This window comes from Halichoerus grypus, chromosome 7 (assembly GCF_964656455.1).
Source record: "Halichoerus grypus chromosome 7, mHalGry1.hap1.1, whole genome shotgun sequence".
Taxonomy (NCBI): Eukaryota; Metazoa; Chordata; class Mammalia; order Carnivora; family Phocidae; genus Halichoerus; species Halichoerus grypus.
The window spans coordinates 109186944-109209685 of NC_135718.1; the positions used below are offsets into that span (position 1 = coordinate 109186944).

The 22742-nt window shown below is 39.2% G+C and overlaps 1 protein-coding gene across 4 annotated transcripts in view; it reads right to left on the reverse strand.

Moving 5' to 3' along the window:
* Positions 1-22742, reverse strand: part of PLA2G4A (phospholipase A2 group IVA) — a 151407-nt gene that overhangs the window by 56285 nt on the left and 72380 nt on the right. For all 4 annotated transcript variants that reach the window (XM_036070942.2, XM_078078035.1, XM_036070943.2 and 1 more), the window contains 2 exons: positions 14781-14818; positions 11163-11304 (listed from right to left, as the gene is read on the reverse strand). In XM_036070942.2, the coding sequence (XP_035926835.1) occupies positions 11163-11304; positions 14781-14818 (180 nt within the window). The remainder of the gene's footprint in view (positions 1-11162; positions 11305-14780; positions 14819-22742) is intronic.

Below are 22742 nucleotides of genomic sequence, written 5' to 3' on the forward strand. Positions count from 1 at the left end.
GATCAATCGACTGAGCCACCCGGGCCCCCCACTTTTGACAGCTCTATCTTTTTTTTTTTTTTTTTAAAGATTTTATTTATTTATTTGAGAGAGAGAGAGAGAATGAGAGACAGAGCATGAGAGGGAGGAGGGTCAGAGGGAGAAGCAGACTCCCTGCCGAGCAGGGAGCCCGATGCGGGACTCGATCCTGGGACTCCAGGATCATGACCTGAGCCGAAGGCAGTCGCTTAACCAACTGAGCCACCCAGGCGCCCTTGACAGCTCTATCTTATCTCTAATAGTCATGGTTTTCTTTTCTTCTGAGGCACGAATGGGAGACAACAATTCCTCCTTTCTTCTACCCCTAGAGCGGAGCTTAGGAGGAGAGAAATAGAATCAAGGCACATTTACAAGGAGACTCTGGTGACTGATCCGCTGTTAGGCATAAAAGAGGAAGGAGGGTGGTAGACCGTTAGGTTTTCTAGCTTTGCTCTCAGCAGATGACACTGTCATTACCCAGAAAAACCCCAGGGCACAGGCTAGCTAAAGGGGAACACTGTACTCAATCTCAGAAATGCAGAACACAGGACATGAATGCATTCTGTTGCAAGCACTTGGATCCTGATCCTTGGGTGTTCACTGCCCAATGTGACAAATACATCTATCCATGGAATTATTGTTTTAGAACCAGAAGGACCAAAAAGACTATAGAACTGTTACATATAGAAAAGGAAATCTGTAGAAGTTAGGTCTTAGTGGAGGTAGGAAGTGAAGAGTGGGACACCTAGAGCTAGTTTCCTAATCCAGGGCTCTTCTCTAATACCGAGTGGCCCCAAACTGGAAGAGCCTAGGCATCCTAATTAGGTTCAGACTGGAGACCTCATTCATGAAAACACACTCCAGCATTTGGTGCAATGGAGCAATTTAAATGGCTCTGAACCTATGTATGTTTAGATGCACAGAATGCTTTCAAACATAAATGTTTAAGTTGTAAATAAAGTAAAATACCTAATTTCTTAAAAACTTGTCTGGAGAGGAAAGAAAGCTAAGATAGGAAACAGAAGTGGGTTATAAAGCAGGTGAATGGAGCACAACACAGTATTAGCTGTCACAGTAGTTGTAAGCAGGCCAGATAAGAAGTGAGAAGGAGGAATCTGAATTAGGCCTTGAAAGAAGACTTGAGTTTATGGGCAATATGATAATAACAGTGAACATTCCCTGTTGTCATGTGCCAAGTACTGAGCCTAAAGTCAGGCCAAGACAGTCATAAGCAGAAAAGAACATGTGATTTGGAGACCAAAAGATCAGTTTTCTTTTTTTTTTTTTAAAGATTTTATTTATTTATTTGAGAGAGAGAATGAGACAGAGAGAGCATGAGAGGGTCAGAGGGAGAAGCAGACTCCCCGCCGAGCAGGGAGCCCAATGCGGGACTCGATCCCGGGACTCCAGGATCATGACCTGAGCCGAAGGCAGTCACTTAACCAACTGAGCCACCCAGGCGCCCTCAAAAGATCAGTTTTCTTATTGCAGCAGGAATATACTAGGGAGTTGGAAAAATAAGATTAAGAAGGGCTTTAAGGGAAAAAAGTGATTAAGGTTGATATTCTAGAAAGAAGAAGACTGTTTATATTCAAAACTCATTTAGGGGCATTTGAGCCTGTTGATTTGGTTACTTGTAACATTGCATTATTGAAAATAACATTAAACCCAATACAAATCAGATACGTTAGAGTAAGAAAATTCTTAGTAACAGATTACACTGTTCAACATACAACACAGAACTGCACTGTTGTTCAGAGTCAGATTTAATAAGAAAAGTTGGAAAATTGAACATGACTTTCTTTAATGCTGAGAAAACAGCTCCCCCGATGTCCTTCTTCATAAGCCACTAGCTCAACACATATTTATGAATGTCTATGTTGTTAGGGATTTTCTGGAAATAGCCACTTACTAAACTGGAATTTGTTATTTATATAACCCATGGTTTTCATTATTGCTTTGCAGTAAATTCTTAGAGTTTTCAGGTAAGATTTTAAAGTCAGATATCTGAGCTGCTAGCAGGTGAAAGAAGTATCAGATACTTGTACATAAAAATTGAATAATCAAATACTTGAACGACTATGGAGATTAAAAATCTCATCTGCATTTACTACACATGAATTAATCTGTTTTTATGTATATCATTTAATTTTCACAACTCTATGAGGTATATATTATTACCTACATTTTAAAGATAAAATAATTGAAACACAAAGAAGTTAATTTTTCCATATCACAAAGCTAGAAAGTAATGTCCTGTGGACTCAAAGCTGGATCTTTTCTCTTCCAAAGCTTTTAATTCACTCTGCTCCACGATCTCTGAAAGCTTTCCCTACAACTAACTTTGTGACCCAAAGCAAAGAAAATCCTCCTTGCACTCTGTTTCCTTAAATGTAGAAATACGGGGTAGAATTAACCACCTTGAGGCCTTTAGCTACTAGTAACACTCCAGAATCTGTAACTTATACAGAATATGAATTATAAAACTATAAAAGTATACATTTTTATTAACATTAAAAAAGGGAGATTCAACTTATCAAGAAAATACTGTATGTCTGGCATGAGCACGGGCACTTCCATTCAATTTATTTCATCTAATTTTCCCAGCCCTTGAAAGGAGATCATCACTTCCATTTTTCAGATGATGATGTACTCAATGCACACAAATACCTTGTCCACACACAGACGCAGCTAATTGGTCGTAGAACCACGACATGAACTAAGGTGTCACCGACACTGTAATTCACTCTTTCCTTTTACTCAGTGTTGAGAAAGAAAGAGTAATCTTTGCTGAAAGAAACCATTTGATATTTAGCTAATTTATATTTCAGATTCATGTGTCACTTCGGATGATATCAGCCGAATTTTACGTAATAAATGAAAGCTAAATTTGGATGTTTTAATAGCCTTGGTCATTCTGAAATAACTTTCAAAGAAATAACTGAGGAGTTATAAGAAGCAGCTGTTAGTCCTGGCTCAAAATCTAAAAGAATCAAAGAAATGTTGTTGACAGGTTTTAGCTTATATTTAGACCTAATAGCATCAGTATTTGTGCATAAATGATATCAATGAATATCTCTCATACTTTTCTCATATGATAACAGGAAATGAATTTGCACTTACCAAAAATCCTGTGGTTTTGGTTAAATTACCTTGATGCATGGGCCTATGGATATTATTAATTTCCTCTCTTGCAAAAGAAAATTCTCAAGTGCCTACGGATTTTTTGTTTTTTACATTTTCATAGATTTTTAAGGTCTGAAAATTATGTAAAGACTTTTGCCTCCTTGGCTCCTGTATTAGTCAGGGTTCTCCAGAGACACAGAATCAACAAGATGTATCTAGCTACCTACATATCTAGAAAGAGATTTATTATCTAGAATTGGCTCGTGAAATTAGGATGAATGACAAGTCCAGATCTGCAGTATGGGCCAGCAGGCTCCAGAACCAGGGAAGTCAATAATGTGGTTCTAGTCTGAAGGCCAGCAGGCAGAGACCCAGGAGAGCCAATGGTGCAGATGAAGAGAAAGGCAGTCTGCTGGAGAACTCCCTCCTGCTCAGGGAGGCTGATCTTTCAGTTCTATTCAGACCTTCAAGTGATTGGACAGCGCCCACCCACGTTATGGATGGCAATTTACTGACTTGAATGTTAATCTCACCTAAAATCACCCCATTTCATGTTTTAAAGAGGCAAGAGAAAAGTATGTTACTACCTCTGTGCCAAAACTATCAAGTCTTAAAAACGATGCTCAAAATTATGAAAAATACAAAGAGAAAATTTTTTCCTTGGTAAATTATTCATTTAAGTGGGAAAAAGGTACTTTTAATATATAACTCTAGTGATATTATATGAAAGTTCACTTCATTACAAAGTATTTAGTAAGATACTGACTTAAAATATTTTACTTACAGTACTTTTTAAAACACCAAGTCCAGTTGATTAAATACACTTTTTAATTTCTAAGAGAGTTTATCATTTTATTGACTAGTATGAAAGAGGACTATAAGTCAAAAAAGTTAAGTATTAGAATTTCCTATGCCAGTTCCTTGTTAGTATCATAATAGATGGTTATAATCATTTGAATTGTTATGTACTTGGGTTTGGGTTTTGTTAGAAATTATCACTTACAAATAATTCCTTTTTTTTTCTTCTTGTGGATAAAATCAGGCAAATAAAGAATGAAGATGCCACAAACTCTACATTATTGAAATTGATTTCTATGCCCTTTAATTTGCCCCAAATCATCTTTCTGTTCTTGCCAGTTTGGAGAAAAATATGGTACTAATGTCAAATCAGAACACTTTCCACCTCTGTTTTTACTGAAAGTCAATTTTCTAAAGTGCCAACCAGCTCCCGGCCCCCGGGACCCCAAAGCACAAGTCGAAACACCTGAACATACGTTGAAGGAAGTAGCCAAGACCTAGTTTTGCAACCCTCAACTGATCACTCCCCACCAACTTATAAAATGGGTCAGAGAAGCTGTATTGAAAATGAGAGCACCAACCCTGTAAGTATAAAGGAGAACCAAAAAAAGTAGCACTGATTTTTTAAAAAAGATTGAATGAGCATATCACAGTGATTATCCCAATATTAAAACTGTTTAGGCTTTAGACTGCTTGTTTGTGCATCCTAGGTCTTTACTCATAATAATTATTATTATTTATGATTATCATTATTTTTTAATTAGAGGATAGAAGCAAAGATGACAATTATTGAGTCTGATTTCCCAGTGCATCTCCACAGTATCGGAATTGTAGGAGCGGACATGTCTGCCCAACTGGGTAAATGGTAATCCCCACAGTGGGCTTTGCCTCCCCACCATCCTGTGCCCAGTACTGGCCCTCCGAAGGTGCTGTCTGGTCCATTTCTGGTCAGGAACTTAGGCAACCTTTGTACACAAAGGGAAGGAACTCACTGACCTGGTTTGCTTCAAGAAATGTACAAAAAGTAGTACATATTCTCTCATTTCAACCTATTTACAATTTTTTCCAGCATAGCCATAATTTCACATGCAAAATTTAGAAAGTGAGTTTACATGAAATTAAAATATATTATTGTTACTAGCATTTCGTTTTCATCCAGCCCCTGGCCCTTTGAACCCAGTAAGCTCCCTCACATAATGCCCATTTGATTTATAAAACAAATTTAAACCTGTAGCAAATCCAGCACCTGTCCCCATCTGCCTCCTCCCTCCTTGCTTGGACACGTGTGTTCCTGCGTGCCTCCCTCTGAGCCTGTTTCCCCGAGAGCTCTGTAGTATTCAGTAGTCACCTGCCTTATAGTGGACAACCCTACAGAGTAGAGTCTGGGCCTCTTGGACATCTACTTTCTAGACCAACTCCAGCTCTCTTATTCCTTGGCTATTCACATCCTACCACTACCTCAGATGAGAAAAACTCTAAGTCCACCTCGTGAGTCCTGAAACTTGACCCTTGGAAGCCCACACCTGTTCAGTGCACCTCCCTGTCCTCCACTATTAGGAATTCCACACTGTCTGCCCTGCAATATTTGCAATCTGAGAGGGGAATAAGAATTGAGTACAGGTGCCTGAGTGGCTCAGTCGGTGAAGCGTCTACCTTCGGCTCAGGACATGATCCCAGGATCCTGGGATCAAGCCCCGCATGAGGTTCCCTGCTCAGGCGAGGTCGGGGGGGGGGGGGGGTGGGTGGGTGCTTCTCCCTCTCCTTCTGCCCCTCCCCCTGCTCCTCCTCTCTCTGTCAAATAAATAAAAGAAAATCTTCAAAAAAAAAAAGAACTGATAGTACAAAGTTCTGTCATCACAACCAAGGTAGGAAGCAAGAGGTAGAATATTCTGGAAGATGGAAACAACATACACAAGGAATACAAATTCTCATTGACTACCCAAGCCTGACTTCTATCACCTCCTTCAGGAACTGTTTTGCTTTGCCTCCTCCTCTATCACCAGATGGGCTCTCTTTTCTCTAGTTTTTCACTTAATTTATATGACAAACAAGTACAGAATAGCACTCACAAAATGTATTATTTAAGGTCCACTTTATACTTCACCCAAAGCCATCTATCTGTTTAAACTGAAGTTATTTCACATAGTCTGCCTTGAAACACTTTCGCTTTTATTCTCTGATGAAGGTTAAAGTAGAATTCCCTTCTCTTGCTTCCCCACTATTCCAATTCTTAGATTTTAGTCCCCCAACCAGCTTGGCTTTGTTATGGTCAGTTACTAGGGAACAAAAACTATAGAGTAGCATTTCCCTTCACATAAGACTCTAATCTGGAAACTTCATCTGACCAAAAGCTATTTTCAGACAAGAAAATTTATAAGAATTGCCTCTAAACAATCCAACTATGCCAAAAATCCCCACGTACACAGTCTTACAGATCTTACTCACAGGAAAGATTCCAGGCCTCTATTCATAGAGAAATTACACTAATCAGAGACATTGTTTTAACAACAAGCTTGCTTATCAGATTTGAATTCCACAACAATAAAACTGAAAGAGAAAGGAGTGGTTTGAAGAAATTACTTCAAGGAAACACATAAAGCACAGAGAAATCGCAGTTGATTGCAAATGAAACAGACATGAGAACATTCAGATCAGTTCAATCTGGGCAAGGAGTGACATATTTTAGAAAGACTTCCCTCCAAATGATTCAAATCGATAAATTTTTGAAACTTTTTTTTATTGAGAACACATTTTTTTTTTTAAGATTTTATTTATTTATTAGAGAGAGAGAGGGAAAGAGAAAGCACAAGCGGGTGGGGGAAGGGGCAGAGGCAGAGGGAGAAGCAGGCTCCCTGCTGAGCGTGGAGCCCAATGCGGGACTCGATCCCAGGACCCTGGGACCATGACCTGAGCTGAAGGCTGATGCTTAACCGACTGAGCCACACAGGTGTCCCAAGAATACATATTTTTAAAAGTCTTAGTACTTAAGAGGGTTATGAGGCACCTTAATTATTTGACTAATTCATCATAATATGTCTTATAGACAGAAAAGCTAAGATTTTATTGAATTTAACAATGATTGCCCTCGGGTGTTATGCAGCAGAACAGCCACACTCAAGTAGTAGAGTTACTATTTTATTGAGCAACTACTATGTGCCCTTACAGATGGTGCTGGAAGCTTATAAGCAGTAGCACTTATCCTTTCACCTAATAAGAGACATAGTCTCCATTTTACAAGTGAAGCACAGAAGGGAAGGAATGTGTCCTAGTTTATAGTGCCCAAATATATTCAACATTTTAATTTGACACTGAAGTCCAAAGCTGGATGCTGTCTGTTTGTTGAACACCGGGAACAAGACAAGCACAGTCCCTGCACCGAGAATCAAGTAGGACTGTTCTTTCTTTGTTGAGCCGCCATGACAGCCTGTTCCACACACTGCAAGGAGGATGATTAGCCAGAACTGACTAGAAGGTGAAGGCTCATCAGAGAGCAAGGGAATTGGGAGCTTAAGAGACCCCTGACCACGGAGTAACATAAAAACAGGAAACCATCATGTGTGTTGTGGGACTGGGTGGTTCTGAATATATCTAAACTGATTATTTTGGACAAGAGAAAAAAACTCTAGACCAACCAAAAACAACTACAGTAACAGCTTTAATTCCAAGAATGACTTCCAAAAACATGAGTTTAACATTTTTTGAAGAATATTCCAGAGAGAAACATAATTACTTCATTCTCCATCTGTTGCAGAAAAGCCAATTTGCATGAATATTAGGCCAAGTTTCATTTTCCCAGGAAGACTCCTTTTCCCACAAAACAAGGAATCCATAGGGGGGTTGCAGCCGCAACTTTCCCTTTGCAAGAGGAAAACCTGAGGACAAAGGCTAACGGGACATCTACACCAGTATGTCCCACATACATTTCTAATGGAACAGTTCAAACTGGGATCTTTTCATCCAAACCCTCTCCTCAACCTGTGTCTCCTCCATAACAACCCGACACTGTGTTCTTCAGTTCTGAGTCCCTGATCCCTCTCCCCAGTTAATTCATCCCCTGGATGCAGCACCAAGCCACCGCCCAAATCTGTGCCCTGACTCACACAACACAAGATTTACTGAGTGTCTACCATGTGCTAGGAGCCATGCCAGGTGCTGGGAATATGAAGGTAAATAACACAGACACTGTCCTGATCTTCATGAAGCTTATATTCCACTGGAGAAAACAGACATGAAATGAGTATCTGTACATGTATGTTTTAAGTCCGAGTGTCATCAATGCTGAGAAGATAAGGTGCGTATTTGTGCCACTGAGAATATAACTGAGACCTAAGGGACATGGGGGGAAGGATGGAGGCTGTTGGTGACGGGGACAGTCCCAGAAGAAGCTACATATGTACTGCTTAAAGAACGGGAGGGAAGGTGCCAGTTACCTGAAAAGCAGGTGGGGTGGGGAGAGGGCAGGTACAGGGAAAGCACGTGACAGGGAGAAGGAACAGTGTCTGGAAAGGCACCAGCTGGGGAAGGGTTCTGAGGAGATGTGGAGCTAACCCAATGAAGGAGTGTGGTGTGAACTGGGAAAAATGGGAGTTGGAGAGATGCTGGGAGGCCAATCCTGAGAGCAGTGGAAGGATTTTCAGCTCTGGTTTGAAAGCGAACAAGAAGGTAGGGAGAGGGAGAACAGGCTTGGGTGGAACTGCAGGAAAGAGAGGTGTTGTGTTCCCCTTTAGACGTGCTGAGTTTGAGATGGGAGGGATACCAGTGAAGAAATCAAGCAGGTGCATAGATGTTCAGCTCTGAAGCTCAGAAGGGAGGTTTTAAGTCCTTGATCTACATGGGAAGTTCTTCGGACACAGGTGCTGGGTGACATCATGCAAGGGAGAGAAAATTCTTTTTAAAAAAAAAGATTTTATTTATTTATTTGACAGAGAGAGAGCACAAGCAGGGGGAGCAGTAGAGGGAGAGGGAGAAGCAGGCTCCCCGCTGAGCAAGGAGCCCGATGCGGGACTCGATCCCAGGACCCCGGGATCACAACCTGAGCCGAAGGCAGCCGCTTAACTAGCTGAGCCACCCAGGTGCCCCTGGAAAGAAAATTCTTTTTTTTTTTTTTTAAAGATTTTATTTATTTATTTGACAGAGAGAGACACAGCGAGAGAGGGAACATAAGCAGGGGGAGCGGGAGAGGGAGAAGCAAGCTTCCCACGGAGCAGGGAGCCCGATGCGGGGCTCGATCCCAGGATCCTGGGATCATGACCTGAGCCGAAGGCAGACACTTAACCAACTGAGCCACCCAGGCGCCCCTGGAGAGAAAATTCTTAAGAACGTAGAATGAGGAGAAAGAGAGCCTAGGGTGAAGATCTCTTATATTTAAAGAATGCACGGGGCGGAAGATCCTCTACAGGGCACCAAAGAGGCAAGATGAAAACAAAGAGGAGGCAGGAGGTGAAGGGTAGAGAATGTTTCACAAAGTAGGGAGACAAGTGTCATTTGCACTGACTGGGTTGAGGGAGACAGGGCCAGATCTTTTGCATTTATTAGTACAGGCGACTGGTAGAGCAACCACAGCAGAATCATGAGGTCAGAAGCCTGAGAAAGTGAGGAAAGAGGACGAGATGGTGTAGGAAACTTGGAGAAGTCTGTGAACATAAGGAGAGAAGTGGAGAGACAGGAGAAGGGAAGGTACATTCCAGGCAGACTTTGTGGTTGTTCCTTTTCTCCCCTTCGTGTCGGAGTTGATATTTTTACAGTAAAAATTCATAAAGAGGTAGAGGCAGACAAGTTGGGGGAGGGGAGTGGTCCTGGGAGGACTGGACAATTGAGACAATCGATAGGGCTCCTGTTTGGGGCTGGCAATCATATCTGCGGTTGATCTGCATTTGAAAGAGAAGGAGCTGTTTCCTCCATGGAATTCAAGACGGAAGCAGCAAAGAATAGCATAACTTATGGAATATGGCAATCCTCTGGCAAGAAAGGAAGGTTTTGTCATCTGATGCCTACTGACCTCTCTTTGATTAGGAGGCAAGTCTATCAGTTGTGAGGGGAACAGAGGGTAGATCAGCAGCTGGGAGTGAAAGAAATAATTATTGCAAATAACTGGAAAGCAGCAAGGCAGGGAAACAGAGTGCAAGACAGGGTTTTGCAAATGAAATTGATGGCCAGAAATTAACAGAGGTAGCCATTTCCTGCTTTTTTTTTTTTTTTTCCCTAGCAAACTCTTTCCTTCCTCTAGGCCTGACCAACTAACAGTCTTCAATTCCAGGAGGACCTGCCATTGTAGGGGAGGGAAAGGTTTTCCTTGACCCTCTTAAGGTCCCTGGCTGGGTCTGAAAATTAAACTGACAAGAGAGATTAACAGGAGAAAAGCATACGGATTTATTTAAGGTAAGTTTTATGTGACGTAGGAATCTTCATAAGGAAATGAACACCCAAAGAATAGTTACAGGGAGGCCTGGGTGGCTCAGTCGGTTAAGCGTCTGCCTCCAGCTCAGGTCATGATTCCAGGGTCCTGGGATCGAGCCCCGCATCGGGCTCCCTGCTCAGCAGGGAGTCTGCTTCTCCCTCTGCCTGTTCCTCCCCTTGCTCGTGCTTGCTCTTTCTCTCTCAAATAAATAAAATCTTAAAAAAAAAAAATAAAGTTAATTCAACAATCTCATGGGGAGGGGGTTGGAGGGAAGGACAAAAGGGGTGAAGGGGGTGGGAGGTATAGGTTTCTAGTTATGGAATGAATAGATCACGGAAATGAATGGTACAGCACGAGGAACAGCATCAGTGATATTGTAATAATGTTGTATGGTAACACATAGTAGCTACACTTGTGAACACAGCGTAACCAATGGACTCGTTGGATCACTATACTGTACACCTGAAACTAATGTAACATTGTATGTCAACTATACTTCAATTAAAAAACAATACAAATAAATTTCAATGATCCTTTTACATCTGAGGCTAAACTTTTCTTACTAATAAACATCTCGTTTGTGCACAAGTATGCCTATGCATCTTTTTAAAACTCTATCTGATCAATATTACTAAATATGGGCAGCATCTGTGATGATCTTCCTCAAAGAATTTGTATTTACAAAACACTTACCTTATCTTAAAAAGCTGAAGATATAATGCTCAATCAATTTCAGTATTTCCACATTTGGGTGCAATTTGGGAGAGAGTACTAACAACATGACTATTAAATTACAATAACATTCGAAACATTTCCAACTCACATCACGTGTAGAATACAAGCCTTCACTATTCTCTGGACCCAGGAGTTTCTTCATGTTTTCCTTTATGTTTTCTTTTCTCTGTTGTCTGAAAGTTTTCTCCTGATCACACAGAGCCATACTGAATCGGAGGTCTGGGGATGAACTGTATAAAAAACACAGAGTCATGAGCCAATGTCCCCGGTAGCCTTGTTAAAAATCACCCAGTCCCCGGTAGCTTTGCTGATATATGCTCATTGCTCCCCTCAAGCCATTTACTAGAAGGGAACCTGAAACAAGGGTATAAAATGATGGATGTCTTAAAGCTGCGGGTTCCAAGGCATGTGTCCAGAAAATAAGGAGTAGGAGATGTTTTTAAAAAAACAAAAACAAAAACAAGCAAACAAACAGACCCTGATAAATTCATCTTATCATAGCCAAGACTTCGGGAAGTGCTTCAGAGAATAAACCTGTTTCCATCTATTTGGCACAGTGTTTCGCGCGTTGTACATGATCCAGAATGCCTTCCCCTGGCCCTCCATCCCCCACTTCTCCATGACGTAACACTAACATTCCAAAGAGTCTGTGTTCTGAGAGGCACACCTGCAGAAATACCATCGTTAATGAGCTGCCCTGTCTCAGAGATGTCCCCCTGGGACCAAAAGAGGAACTTCTAATGGTAGAACTTTAGACAACCACAAATAAGCCTATGGCTGGAGGATTTCAGGACCCTTACATTTGTACACCCTTCCTTTCTAATAATGGCAGCAGCAGCAACTTCTCAGATACTTATACTCTGCCAGAAACCACACTAGATATATAGGTATGTATCACTGCAGAAATAATGGGAGTAAGTATTACACATTATTATATAATGTTTTATTTTTATAACTCCATATCACAGATCAAAAACGCTGAAGCTCTGAGAGGTTAGGATCACAGAGCAAATATGTGATGTCTTTTCCACAACTCAACAATGCCTCACAAATGTTACAGGTCCAATACTGAACTCTGAAACCAGCTACTGAATTTAAAAATAGTAAAAAAAAACAAAAGAAAACCAAAAAACTCCCCCAAAAAACAAAAAAAAAACCAGAACAAGAAAACCCAGAAATCTATGTCGTGATGGGAAGAAATCCAAATGTAGAAAGCAAGAAGTTCGCTAATCAAATACTGTCTCTTTACTATTCATAAAAGTAAGTCCTTCCCTTCAGAATGAATTAAGTTGAAGTATCATTTCTCCTAATTCAGTGTATTTTTTTTTTTTTTAAGATTTTATTTATTTATTTATTTATTTGAGAGAGAAAGAGAGAAAGCACAAGTAGGGGGAGGGGCAGAGGGAAAAGCAGACTCCCCGCTGAGCAGGGAACCTGATGCGGGACTCCATCCCAGGACCCTGGGATCATGACCTGAGCTGAAGGCAGACGCTTAACCCACTGAGCCACCCAGGCGCCCCTTATTCAGTGTATTTCTTCCAAAAGAAGACACTCCATAGTCTCTGGGCTGTGTACTCTGTAATGATATTTAATCATTGCAAATAATATTTTAATTACTACTTCCCAAAAGACAAATATGGACAACTCACAAAAGAGCATATATGATTAAAAGTAAAAAACAAGAATATTTAGTTTCACTAGCAAATTTAAAAAATACTGCTATTATTAATAGTTTTTAAGAAACATTTGAAGTATGATATTTTCCAGTACCTGGAAAAGGCAAAGTAACACTGTTATCATAAATTCATTTTGGGAATAAAAATTTGCAAAACACTTTTGAAAGTGATTAAGCGAATGAGCACCAAAAATAATTAAAATGTATATTCCCTTTGACTGAGTAATTCTATTTTACTGTGAATTTTGAAAGGATCATTTAACCATATTATCCAATAATAAAAAATGGTCAGTATAGTATATTAAAGCACGGATTACACAGTTATTAAATTTGATTATTATGAGGTTTAGGTAACAAGGAGGAAAAGAGATAGGAGTGAAGGAGCATTTTTTAAGTCAAGCCTTAGGGTAAACTCTCTATTGTTATTATTTATTGTAATATATTAGGTTGAGTACCTTCTAACCATTTTTAGGAAATAAAAATCTCACCTGCACAGTTGTCTCTGTGAACCCACCTCAGTTGTGTTTCCTTTTCTGCTCCTTAGAGTACCATTACCTTAGACTTGCTCTTCAGTATTCCAATGTATTAATTTATAATTTTACAGTATATATTTATATCTCTAAATGATATATAGAATTTTATGGGTTTTTAACTTTTTTTATAAATGCTATCAACTGTATGTATTCTGTAATTTCTTCTCCATGGAACATTTTGTTTTTGAGATTCACATAAACAGATATATAAATAGAAATAATTCAAACATTTTTACTATTATGGGGTATTTCCATTATATGATTAGAGTGTAATTTATTTATCCATGAACATTGAGGTTGCTTCTAATTTCTGTAAACTATTACAGTTTTACTATGAACATGTGGTGCACATGTGGAAAACTTTTCTATTTTATATTAATATAAAACAATTTTTGCTTTTTCTAAAGGACATGTCATTAAATCATCACGATATGCTTATAATGCACTGTTTTCTTATTTTACAAATGAGTAAAAAAGTGATTAAAAATCTTTCAACTGTTCACATAATTAGCAAGAGGCAGATTTAAAACTAGGACTTCTCATTCTGGAACTCATGTTCCTTATAATATACTATGCTGATCACTGTCTTAGTTTTTTAAAAAAATCTATGAACAGAGCAATAAATGTAGATGTTTAGAAGATATTAGCATAAAATGCAAAAGAAAATTCAAAATATTGAGTAATTTTATAAATATAGTAAGAGAAGCTTGGTTCATTTATTTATTTCTTCTTTCATGTGTTATCTTTTTTTTTTTTTAAGATTTTTTTTTTTTGACAGAGAGAGAGTGAGAGAGCACAAGTAGGGGGAGCAGCAGAGGGAGAGGGAAAAGCAGGCTCCCGGCCGAACAGGGAGCCCGATGCAGGGCTCAATGCTAGGACCCCGGGATCACAACCTGAGCCGAAGGCAGATGCTTAACGGATTGAGCCACCCAGGTTCTCCTCATAGATCCAGCTAATTCTCCAGGTAGGCCTGACTCCTCTAAGATGTACCATTTGAAAATAAATACATGATTTCCCAACATCTTTTTTGGAGACCACTTTGAAAGAGCAACATGCTTCATGGAACTTTACTAAAGTAGTCCTGCTGATCTCCATGAACAAAAACAGTCTCAATTTTCAGTTTTTCATTTTTATAGTTTCCTGTTTATGTTTGCTTTCATGTTTTTGAATATCTATCTGAATCAACAATGAAAAATAGACTTAAATAACCATATTTGTTCATTTCTATGGGAAATGAACCTTAGGGAGGACTCTCTAAAAGCTCTTATTATTGACCTTATAAGCCCTAAACTCTATTATTCAAAGACCAAACTACAGGGAAATTAAGCAAAGATATTAAATTTATTATTTTTTGATGCAGTAGCTATTAGGGAAGAGCTAAAGAAAAGTCTAATGTGTTTCTATACAGCTGTCAGAATTATTTCATATTTTAGAAGTTTACCCTTTAACAATTAAAATGTCAGTGGATCCCTCTACCCAATGAAATAAATGTACTTACCAAACTTCAAGAGACATTTCCAGAAACATTTCAGTGACCTAGGACAGATGTATTAATCAGATTAGGTCATAAAATGGATGTGTGTTACATATAATGCAAACAAGGTCAAAACAATTTTTGAGTGCCAGATTATTTTTAACCTAAAAGAATCCTAAAAATAAAAGTAACATAGCTTCATGAAGACCCTAAATTATGGATGTATTTCAACAAATATATATATATATATATATATATATATATATTTGCTATTTTTCACAATATAAGTCTAATCAGTCATTTTAATAAACATAAGAATTGCCTCTGCATAGTTGTTTTCCTCGTTCACTAAAATGAAGTAGTTGCGTTCTACAATCATTATGCGTGAAACCTAAAAATTGCCTGAGCTCTAAAAACTATGAATATGTGCCTATTATTCGGGAACTATTCCTGGGCCAAAAAAGCCTGGGTGAAAATACACACAGGTGCATTTGTGACAAGTGTGGGCTGTAATAAACTGGAGACAGAACACCTATCCAAGGTGGCAGCAGGACCAGGGGCCAGCCAACTGTGGTCGGCTCAGGAAACATCTACAGATGGGAGGTGGGGCTCAGGTTTTCATTTTTTCAACACTGTGTGAGCCAACCAAATTTATGGGAGGACCCCGTCCTGCCAATGGGCCAACTGTGGTTTAATGGAAAAGAGAGTGATTAATATCCACAGAGAAGAAGGGATATTAAAAGGTGTCTTTCCAGAGACTATACATCTGTTGTATGGAAAGACCTTCTCTGTACTACCCCTGCCATTAGTTATCAATAATGTAATTTTAGATTGTTATGAGAACCAAATGAGAAAATGTTTTGAAGTTTGCTGCATAATTGTAAAATGCTGCTATTATTTTTATTATATCGGTTACCATAGAATATAGTTAAGAGTGAACCTGCCCAATACCTTTGGATAGAACAGAACTCGGATATGCCTCTTAAAAGTGAAGAAGATGTTTTTGGAAGCAACATAAAATGCTATAGATTATTGGCTTTGTTTTCTTTTTGGTTTCAGAGGATGGAAAAAAACAAGCTAGAAGGAGCTTTCCAAAAGGTTAAAATAAGTTCATGGCTAATTCTCAGGACTACATTTTATGAGTAAGAAAAAGGTACTGAAATCATCTGTACAAGAATTTGCCTCTCCCACTAAACTGTAAGCTTTATCTTATATAGATCTCTACTACAGTTCATTGCACAGTGTTTGGTATTCAACACATAATCAATAGATACCTGTTGAATTACTGTGCATGTGAGTGTGAGGGGAGCACATGAGGCAATCTTTCCGTGTCAAGAAACATTTCATTGCTGCTAAACATAAAATCATGGGTTAGTCTAACACACATAGCAGTTCCTCTGGAATCCTATGACCTTTATTCATCAAGGCAGCATATCAAATTACTTTGAAGTTAACAAAATAATCAAGAATCCCAGTACAAATGGAATTACACATGCCCCGATGAATCAGAGTTCAGTTATAAGTCAAAAAGGTGACTGGCTTCCAAACAATTAATGGAGCTGCTGTCTGTTCTACCAGTGGTAGCCCTGCTCAGACCACACCCCAGCAGCACATCGTGTCTGTTCCCTATTTCTAAATTTCAAACGGAGTCTTTCCCAAAGAGGGCTTGGAAAACTTTATAGTGAATGAGGTTGCTTTGGATATTTAGTGAAAAAAACAAGACATGGGTAAAACATGGTCTGTTTTTTTTTTCCCCAAAAAATATATGAAAGCTGGTATTAAAACAAGACTTAGATTTACTGTTTTCATCTCCAGAGGGCAAAAACGCTACGGAAGAATGGAAACTCAAAGAACGACATTATAACTCTTTGTGAAGTATTCTAACCAATGGAAAGATTCGAAGCTGGAATGGGCTTCTTAGTCCAATGTGCCACATGATGACAGACTTGAGAAAAAAGATGGCTCCCCGACTGGCAGGTCCCTAAGCAATTTAGCTATTAAGATAATCAATGCTTGGCTATATCTAATCCCTACTTGTCCTGACAACTTAATAAATAAAAGGAAAATCAACTGTGCTATGTTCATGGTCATATTTGTCTTCTCCACAGAATGTCCCTTCTATAGCCACCCACAGCACTTCTTGGACATTCATAATCCTAGAAGACTGACTGATAAGACTTCTTAAATGAAGGCAGGATGAGAGAAGGGAAGACACAGGATTTTCCCGCCACGTACAGTAATACAGAATGTGTTGTGGTGGAAATTATCACATGGATTGGGATCCTCACTTCCACATGTGGCCCAAGTGGATCACCCACCATCTGGAGGAAATTTTAAACTCTCCCACTTGATGTGCTATGCTCAGACATGCTATGAAGACTGACATTTACAATCTCCCCACACCTTTTAACCTGAAACATGTCATTCAGATGCAATAGCCACAAAAACATGTACTTCCTGTGAGGCATTAAACAAGAATTGGAAATTCCTTCCCACACACTGCATCACGGTCTTCCACATTGCTTGCAGTCTCAAAGCAATTTGAAGGAAAGGTGATCCAGTCTCTCTGGCTCTCCCCGACCCCGTAACGGCTAGCTAGAAGCCAGACAAATGAGAATAACTCCACCTCTTCTAGGAATTATAAATGTAAGAAGCAGACTGTACTCATTGTACATTCTTATGGAAAACAACAATCTCATCTTTGAATTCCACAGTGGAAAGCAATTTTAGATGCTTACAATGGGAGATGTTCACCCAGGGGGAGAAGGTAAGGACCTAGAGGAGAGAAACTATATAAAGAAGCCACTTTAGATTTAAAAATAATTTATCTTTTAAAAGATTTTATTTATTTATTTGAGAGAGAGAGCAAGAGAGAGAGAGCACAGAGGGAGAGGGAGAAGCAGACTCCTTGCTGAGCAGAGAGCCCGACATGGGACTTGATCCCAAGACCCCGAGATCATGACCTGAGCTGGAGGCAGACGCTTAACTGACTGAGCCACCCAGGTGCCCCTTAAAAATAGCTTTTTAAAGTACCTAACCTGCTAACTCGCTTGCAAACTTTCCAGGATCATTTTGAAATGATAAAGTTAAAGCAACAAGCATAGTGCCTGGCATTAAGGAGGTCGTTTAAAATTATTATTATGAAAAGATGCACACAAATGTTTTTAAACTTGAGGATCTATCCTATTAATAAAGAGCTCTTCAAATAGGCTATGCCTTTGCTTATTAATATACTCCAGCATTTACAACCTTTACTTTCAATAAAACATTACTTTGAATTCTGATCCCTCCTGAGTCAATGCACTCTTCCCTACCACCCCCCCCCCCACAGTAAAATAAAACAGCAACTGATCACCAGGCAGATTCAATAATCATTTACATCTTTTGAGAGAATAACAGAGTATTTTCTGCTTTATGTATATATACCTGACCTGTACAAGATAAAATAAAATTATATTTAAAAAATAAAGGCCACTTTTACTAAAAATCATGTTTACATACACTGTAACCCTATCCAATGAAGAAGGAAGCAGGTGCGGATCTCACAAGAGGCAATTCAAGTGTACAGCAGAAATTCACAATTCCACCAATACAAGCCAGATCACATCTAGGTAAATTTCGCAAGTTTAAAATTGAATGAGATACTGCTAAAGTCACTTTTAAAAATATATATGATGTTTATTTTTTAAATTGAGATGTAAGGGACATTTAACATTATATTAATTTAAGATGTATAACACAACGATTTAACATTTTTATATATTGCAAAATGATCACCACAGTAAGTCTAGTTAACATATATGATTTCTTAATAAAATGAAATTCACATTTACTACCAGGAATCATCTAATCCATTCACCCAAGAATTCAGGATAATTGTGCCCCCGGCCCCCCAAATGGTCTTTAAAAGATTTGAAAGATTAAAAAATACACTATTTCCCCTATAGTCATCTTCCACTCTATCATGCAGGGTTCCTCCTTACATTTGAGGATGATCTCTCTTTCCTTGATTTAAGGTCCCTTTTCCTTACTTAGACATTGGAAATTCTAAACCAGATTTCCTAGAGCAATAGTACCAAACCAAATGGGAATCTCTCACACTCTAGTTTCTCCTTTTAAACTTAATTTACTTTCATTATTCCTGTCGGACCACTTCCCAGATTTTCTGTATTTCTCATAAGTGCATTCATTTATCCATTCATCCAAAAATGACTCAAGCACCTAATGTGTATCAGGATAGGTATGCAATAATAATTAAGCTGAAATGTATTCTAGTCCTTGATGGAACTTAGGTACAGTAAGAGGACCCAAGAAGACAAGAACATTCTAAAAGGCCCTATAATTTAAAAGTTACAAATTGTTAAAGTGTCAAAAAAGACTTAAGTTTCCATTGCTAGCATCCCCCCCCAAAAATGTGTTCTCTCTTAAAGCCAGGAATTGTTTAACCTGTGTTTGAACTCTAACCCGCCTCCATCTGACAGCATTCACATCTTAGCCAAAGATCCCCCAGACTTCTCATAAAAGTATATAGTCCTCTTTTTTTTTAATTTTTTTTTTTTTTTTAAGATTTTATTTATTTGCGAGAGAGACAATGAGAGACAGAGAGCATGAGCGGGAGGAGGGTCAGAGGGAGAAGCAGACTCCCTGCTGAGCAGGGAGCCCGATGTGGGACTCGATCCCGGGACTCCAGGATCATGACCTGAGCCGAAGGCAGACGCTTAACCAACTGAGCCACCCAGGCGCCCAAAGTATATAGTCCTCTTGTTTCCCCTCCAAACCCTTTGTCATTCACTCAGCTAAACTGTAGTCCTAGTCTTCACACATCAAGACATAGTTTTCCAAAGAAATCATCCTGACACTAACTTCACATTCTGAACTCAGCATCAAAACTACCATCTTTTTAAAGCTTTGCCACTCTCTCTTCTATAGAACTACCTCATTCATTTTCAAGTTTACAATCATGAATAAGCAACAATCAAAGAAAGCAATTAGTCAGAATCAGATGCCACAGAAGCTATGAGACATGGCTATTTTTAAACAATACCACTAACATCTAAATAAAGATGGCAAATAAAAACACCATACCACGTAAGCTTGAGAGGCTATCTCCCTCAAGGTATTGGCCAAAACAAACTAATTTCATCTAGAGAATAAAGAAGTGTAATCTTTCTCTACCGTACTTCAAAACCTCAGGATTTTTAAGATTCTCTTGAAGTGGGCTACTTTGTTTACAAAAAACACAGCAAATTCTGAAGATGTTATATCTTTCCACTTTAAAATGGGATTCTGTAACGCATAGCCTCACATGATATATTCAGTAATGGGTGACTGGAGCATTTTTGAACTGTGTGAAATGATCACTAAAGCAAATGATCACTAAACTTAAAGGCTCTACATATTTATATATATATATGTTTATATATATATGTTCATTTTGGTAAGTTCAAACAATTAAGTTTAATAGGTAAGTCAGTTTCATGAAGCACATGACAGTTAAATCTGGCCAGTTATAATAAGAATATCTAATATTTATTTAGTGCTTACTGGACTAGGCACTGTTCTGAAGCTTTCCATGTATTAATTAATTTAACCATAACCACAACCTTAAAAAGAGGTAGGTACTACATACAACCCTGTTTCACAGATGAGGATGCACAGCAGAGAGAAAAAAAAAAAAATGTTCAACATCACATGGGCAATAAGTAGCAGAATCATGATTCCAACCCAGGCAGCGGCTGGCTGACTCTGAGCCTGGGGTCAAAAGCAGCTGGTCCTGCCAATTTCTTTCAAATGACAACTGTGATGCTCTCTCACTTTGTGACTCCAATAAACACAACCTAACCCTAAATACCAGCAAGAAAACAAAACAAAACAAAATGTGGATCCAGCCCTAAGATTGGCTTTTTCCTAAAAACAACAAATAATAATAAACAACAAAAAAAGTTCAAAAATCGAGCAATAAATCAGTCTTGGGAAGGGCCGGATCCACTGTAAATTCTCACTCTGCGGCTGCAGCTGGTCCTCAGTGCCCCCAGCGATCATTCCATTCAGCTCTTGCAGACACCGGAGAGTTGCTGCTTGTGCTCACTTAGCTCAAGTCACCCTGCACTCCTCATACTTGTCCCTGGCCACAGAAGAAGTCTGCTAAAGCTGCATCAACCCTTTTGTTTTCACTAGGAAACAGACTCTGTCTCTTTACCTACTAACTTGCTGCTTACTAATCCATCTGAGGAAGAAGCCAAATCCTGTTGGCTCGAAATTCCCTATTACCGGGTCAAAAACCTTCCATAACTCATTGCTGTGGGTAGGAAAACATCCAAATTCTAATACCTCAAATTTGAGCTCTGCCATAGTCTGACCCCTGTGTACCTATTCCTCCTTTATGCACGAATGCTCTGCTCTCACCACGCTGGTCTAGACACTGTTTCCTGAACACACTTGTCCTTCCGAGTCCCATGACTGTGAGCAAAGGCTCAGGCTCTTCTCTCCACCAGAATGGCCTTCCACCCTGTTTGTGATCCAACCACATCCTTCCTTTAAGTACAAGCCTAAAACATTGATATCCACTGTAACTCACTGAAACCCCATCCCCCTTCACCTTCCTGTCCTCATTTCCTACCACAATCCCTACCACTCTTTCTCTGTGTGTTCCAGCCATACTCTCTTCAGTGTTGCTACTCAACACACCAGGCAAACTTCCACTGCAGGACTTTTCTACTCAGAGCAACTTCTGCCCCAACTTCCCCCCCACCCCCGCCCCGATATCATCAGAGATGCTCTTAGCCATATTTTTGGAACTGCACTTGCAACCCCCTTTACATACATAAATACCTCTTTCCTCCTTCCCTGGTTTATTTAGCACTTACTGCTATCACTAACACAAGTAACTTTTACTTATTTATCTTGCTTCTTGTCTCTCTTACTAAGTAGAATATGAGTTCCATGAGAGGAGGGATTCTTACTGTTTTGTTCACCGCTGAATAGGTAGTTCCTAGACTTGCCTGACACATCAGTAGGTGTTTAATAGTTATTTGTGAAATGAATGAATGAATAATTCCTTCTTATAATGCTCACTGTATATATTATCTATACTAATGGCACTTAAAATTATACTATATAAATACTAAACTCTAGTTAATGATATGCTTGTGTTTAGGGGTGAAACATAGTGTTGTCTGCAATTTGTTTTTATTTTTTATAAGATTTATTTATTTATTTATTTATTTAGAGAAAAAGCGCAGGAGTGGGGGAAGGGGCAGAGGGAGAGGGAGAGAGAGAATCCCAACACAGGGCTGGATCCCATGACCTCGACACCACAACCCGAGCAGAAACCAAGAGTCAGATGCCCACCGACTGAGCCACTCAGGCGCCTCTCCAATTTGTTTTTAAATGCATCAAAAAAATAAGATGGTTTGGGGCACCTGGGTGGCACAGTCGGTTAAGCAGCCAACTCTTGGTTTCGGCTCAGGTCGTGATCTCAGGATTGTGAGATTGAGCCCCACGTAGGGCTCCGTGCTCAGCGAGGAGTCTGCTTAAGACTCTCTCTCCCTCTCCCTCTGCCGCTTCCCACCCTACCCTCTCTCTCCCTCTCTTTCTCTAAAATAAATAAGTGAATATTTAAGAAGTAAGATGGTTTGATGGATGAATAGATGGAGAGATATGTGGCCAAGTAAATACAGTAAAACAATTGTAGAGTCTACATGGCAGTTATACATTCTTTCAACTTTTTTCTATGTTTGAAAATTTTTATAATAACATTTGGAGAAAAATATAACACTTTAGAAAGGCCTTCCCTGACTATATAAACTTCAGTTGCCCACCAACTATTCCCTATCACATCCCTCTGTTCTATTTTCCTCACAGTACTAGCGGATATTGTATTGATTGTCCTTGGCTTTCTGATCCTATTTACCTTCCCCATTAGAAAGCAAGCTCTCTGGGAACCAGAACATCATCTAGCACGTCCTCTACTGTTTGCCCATCACC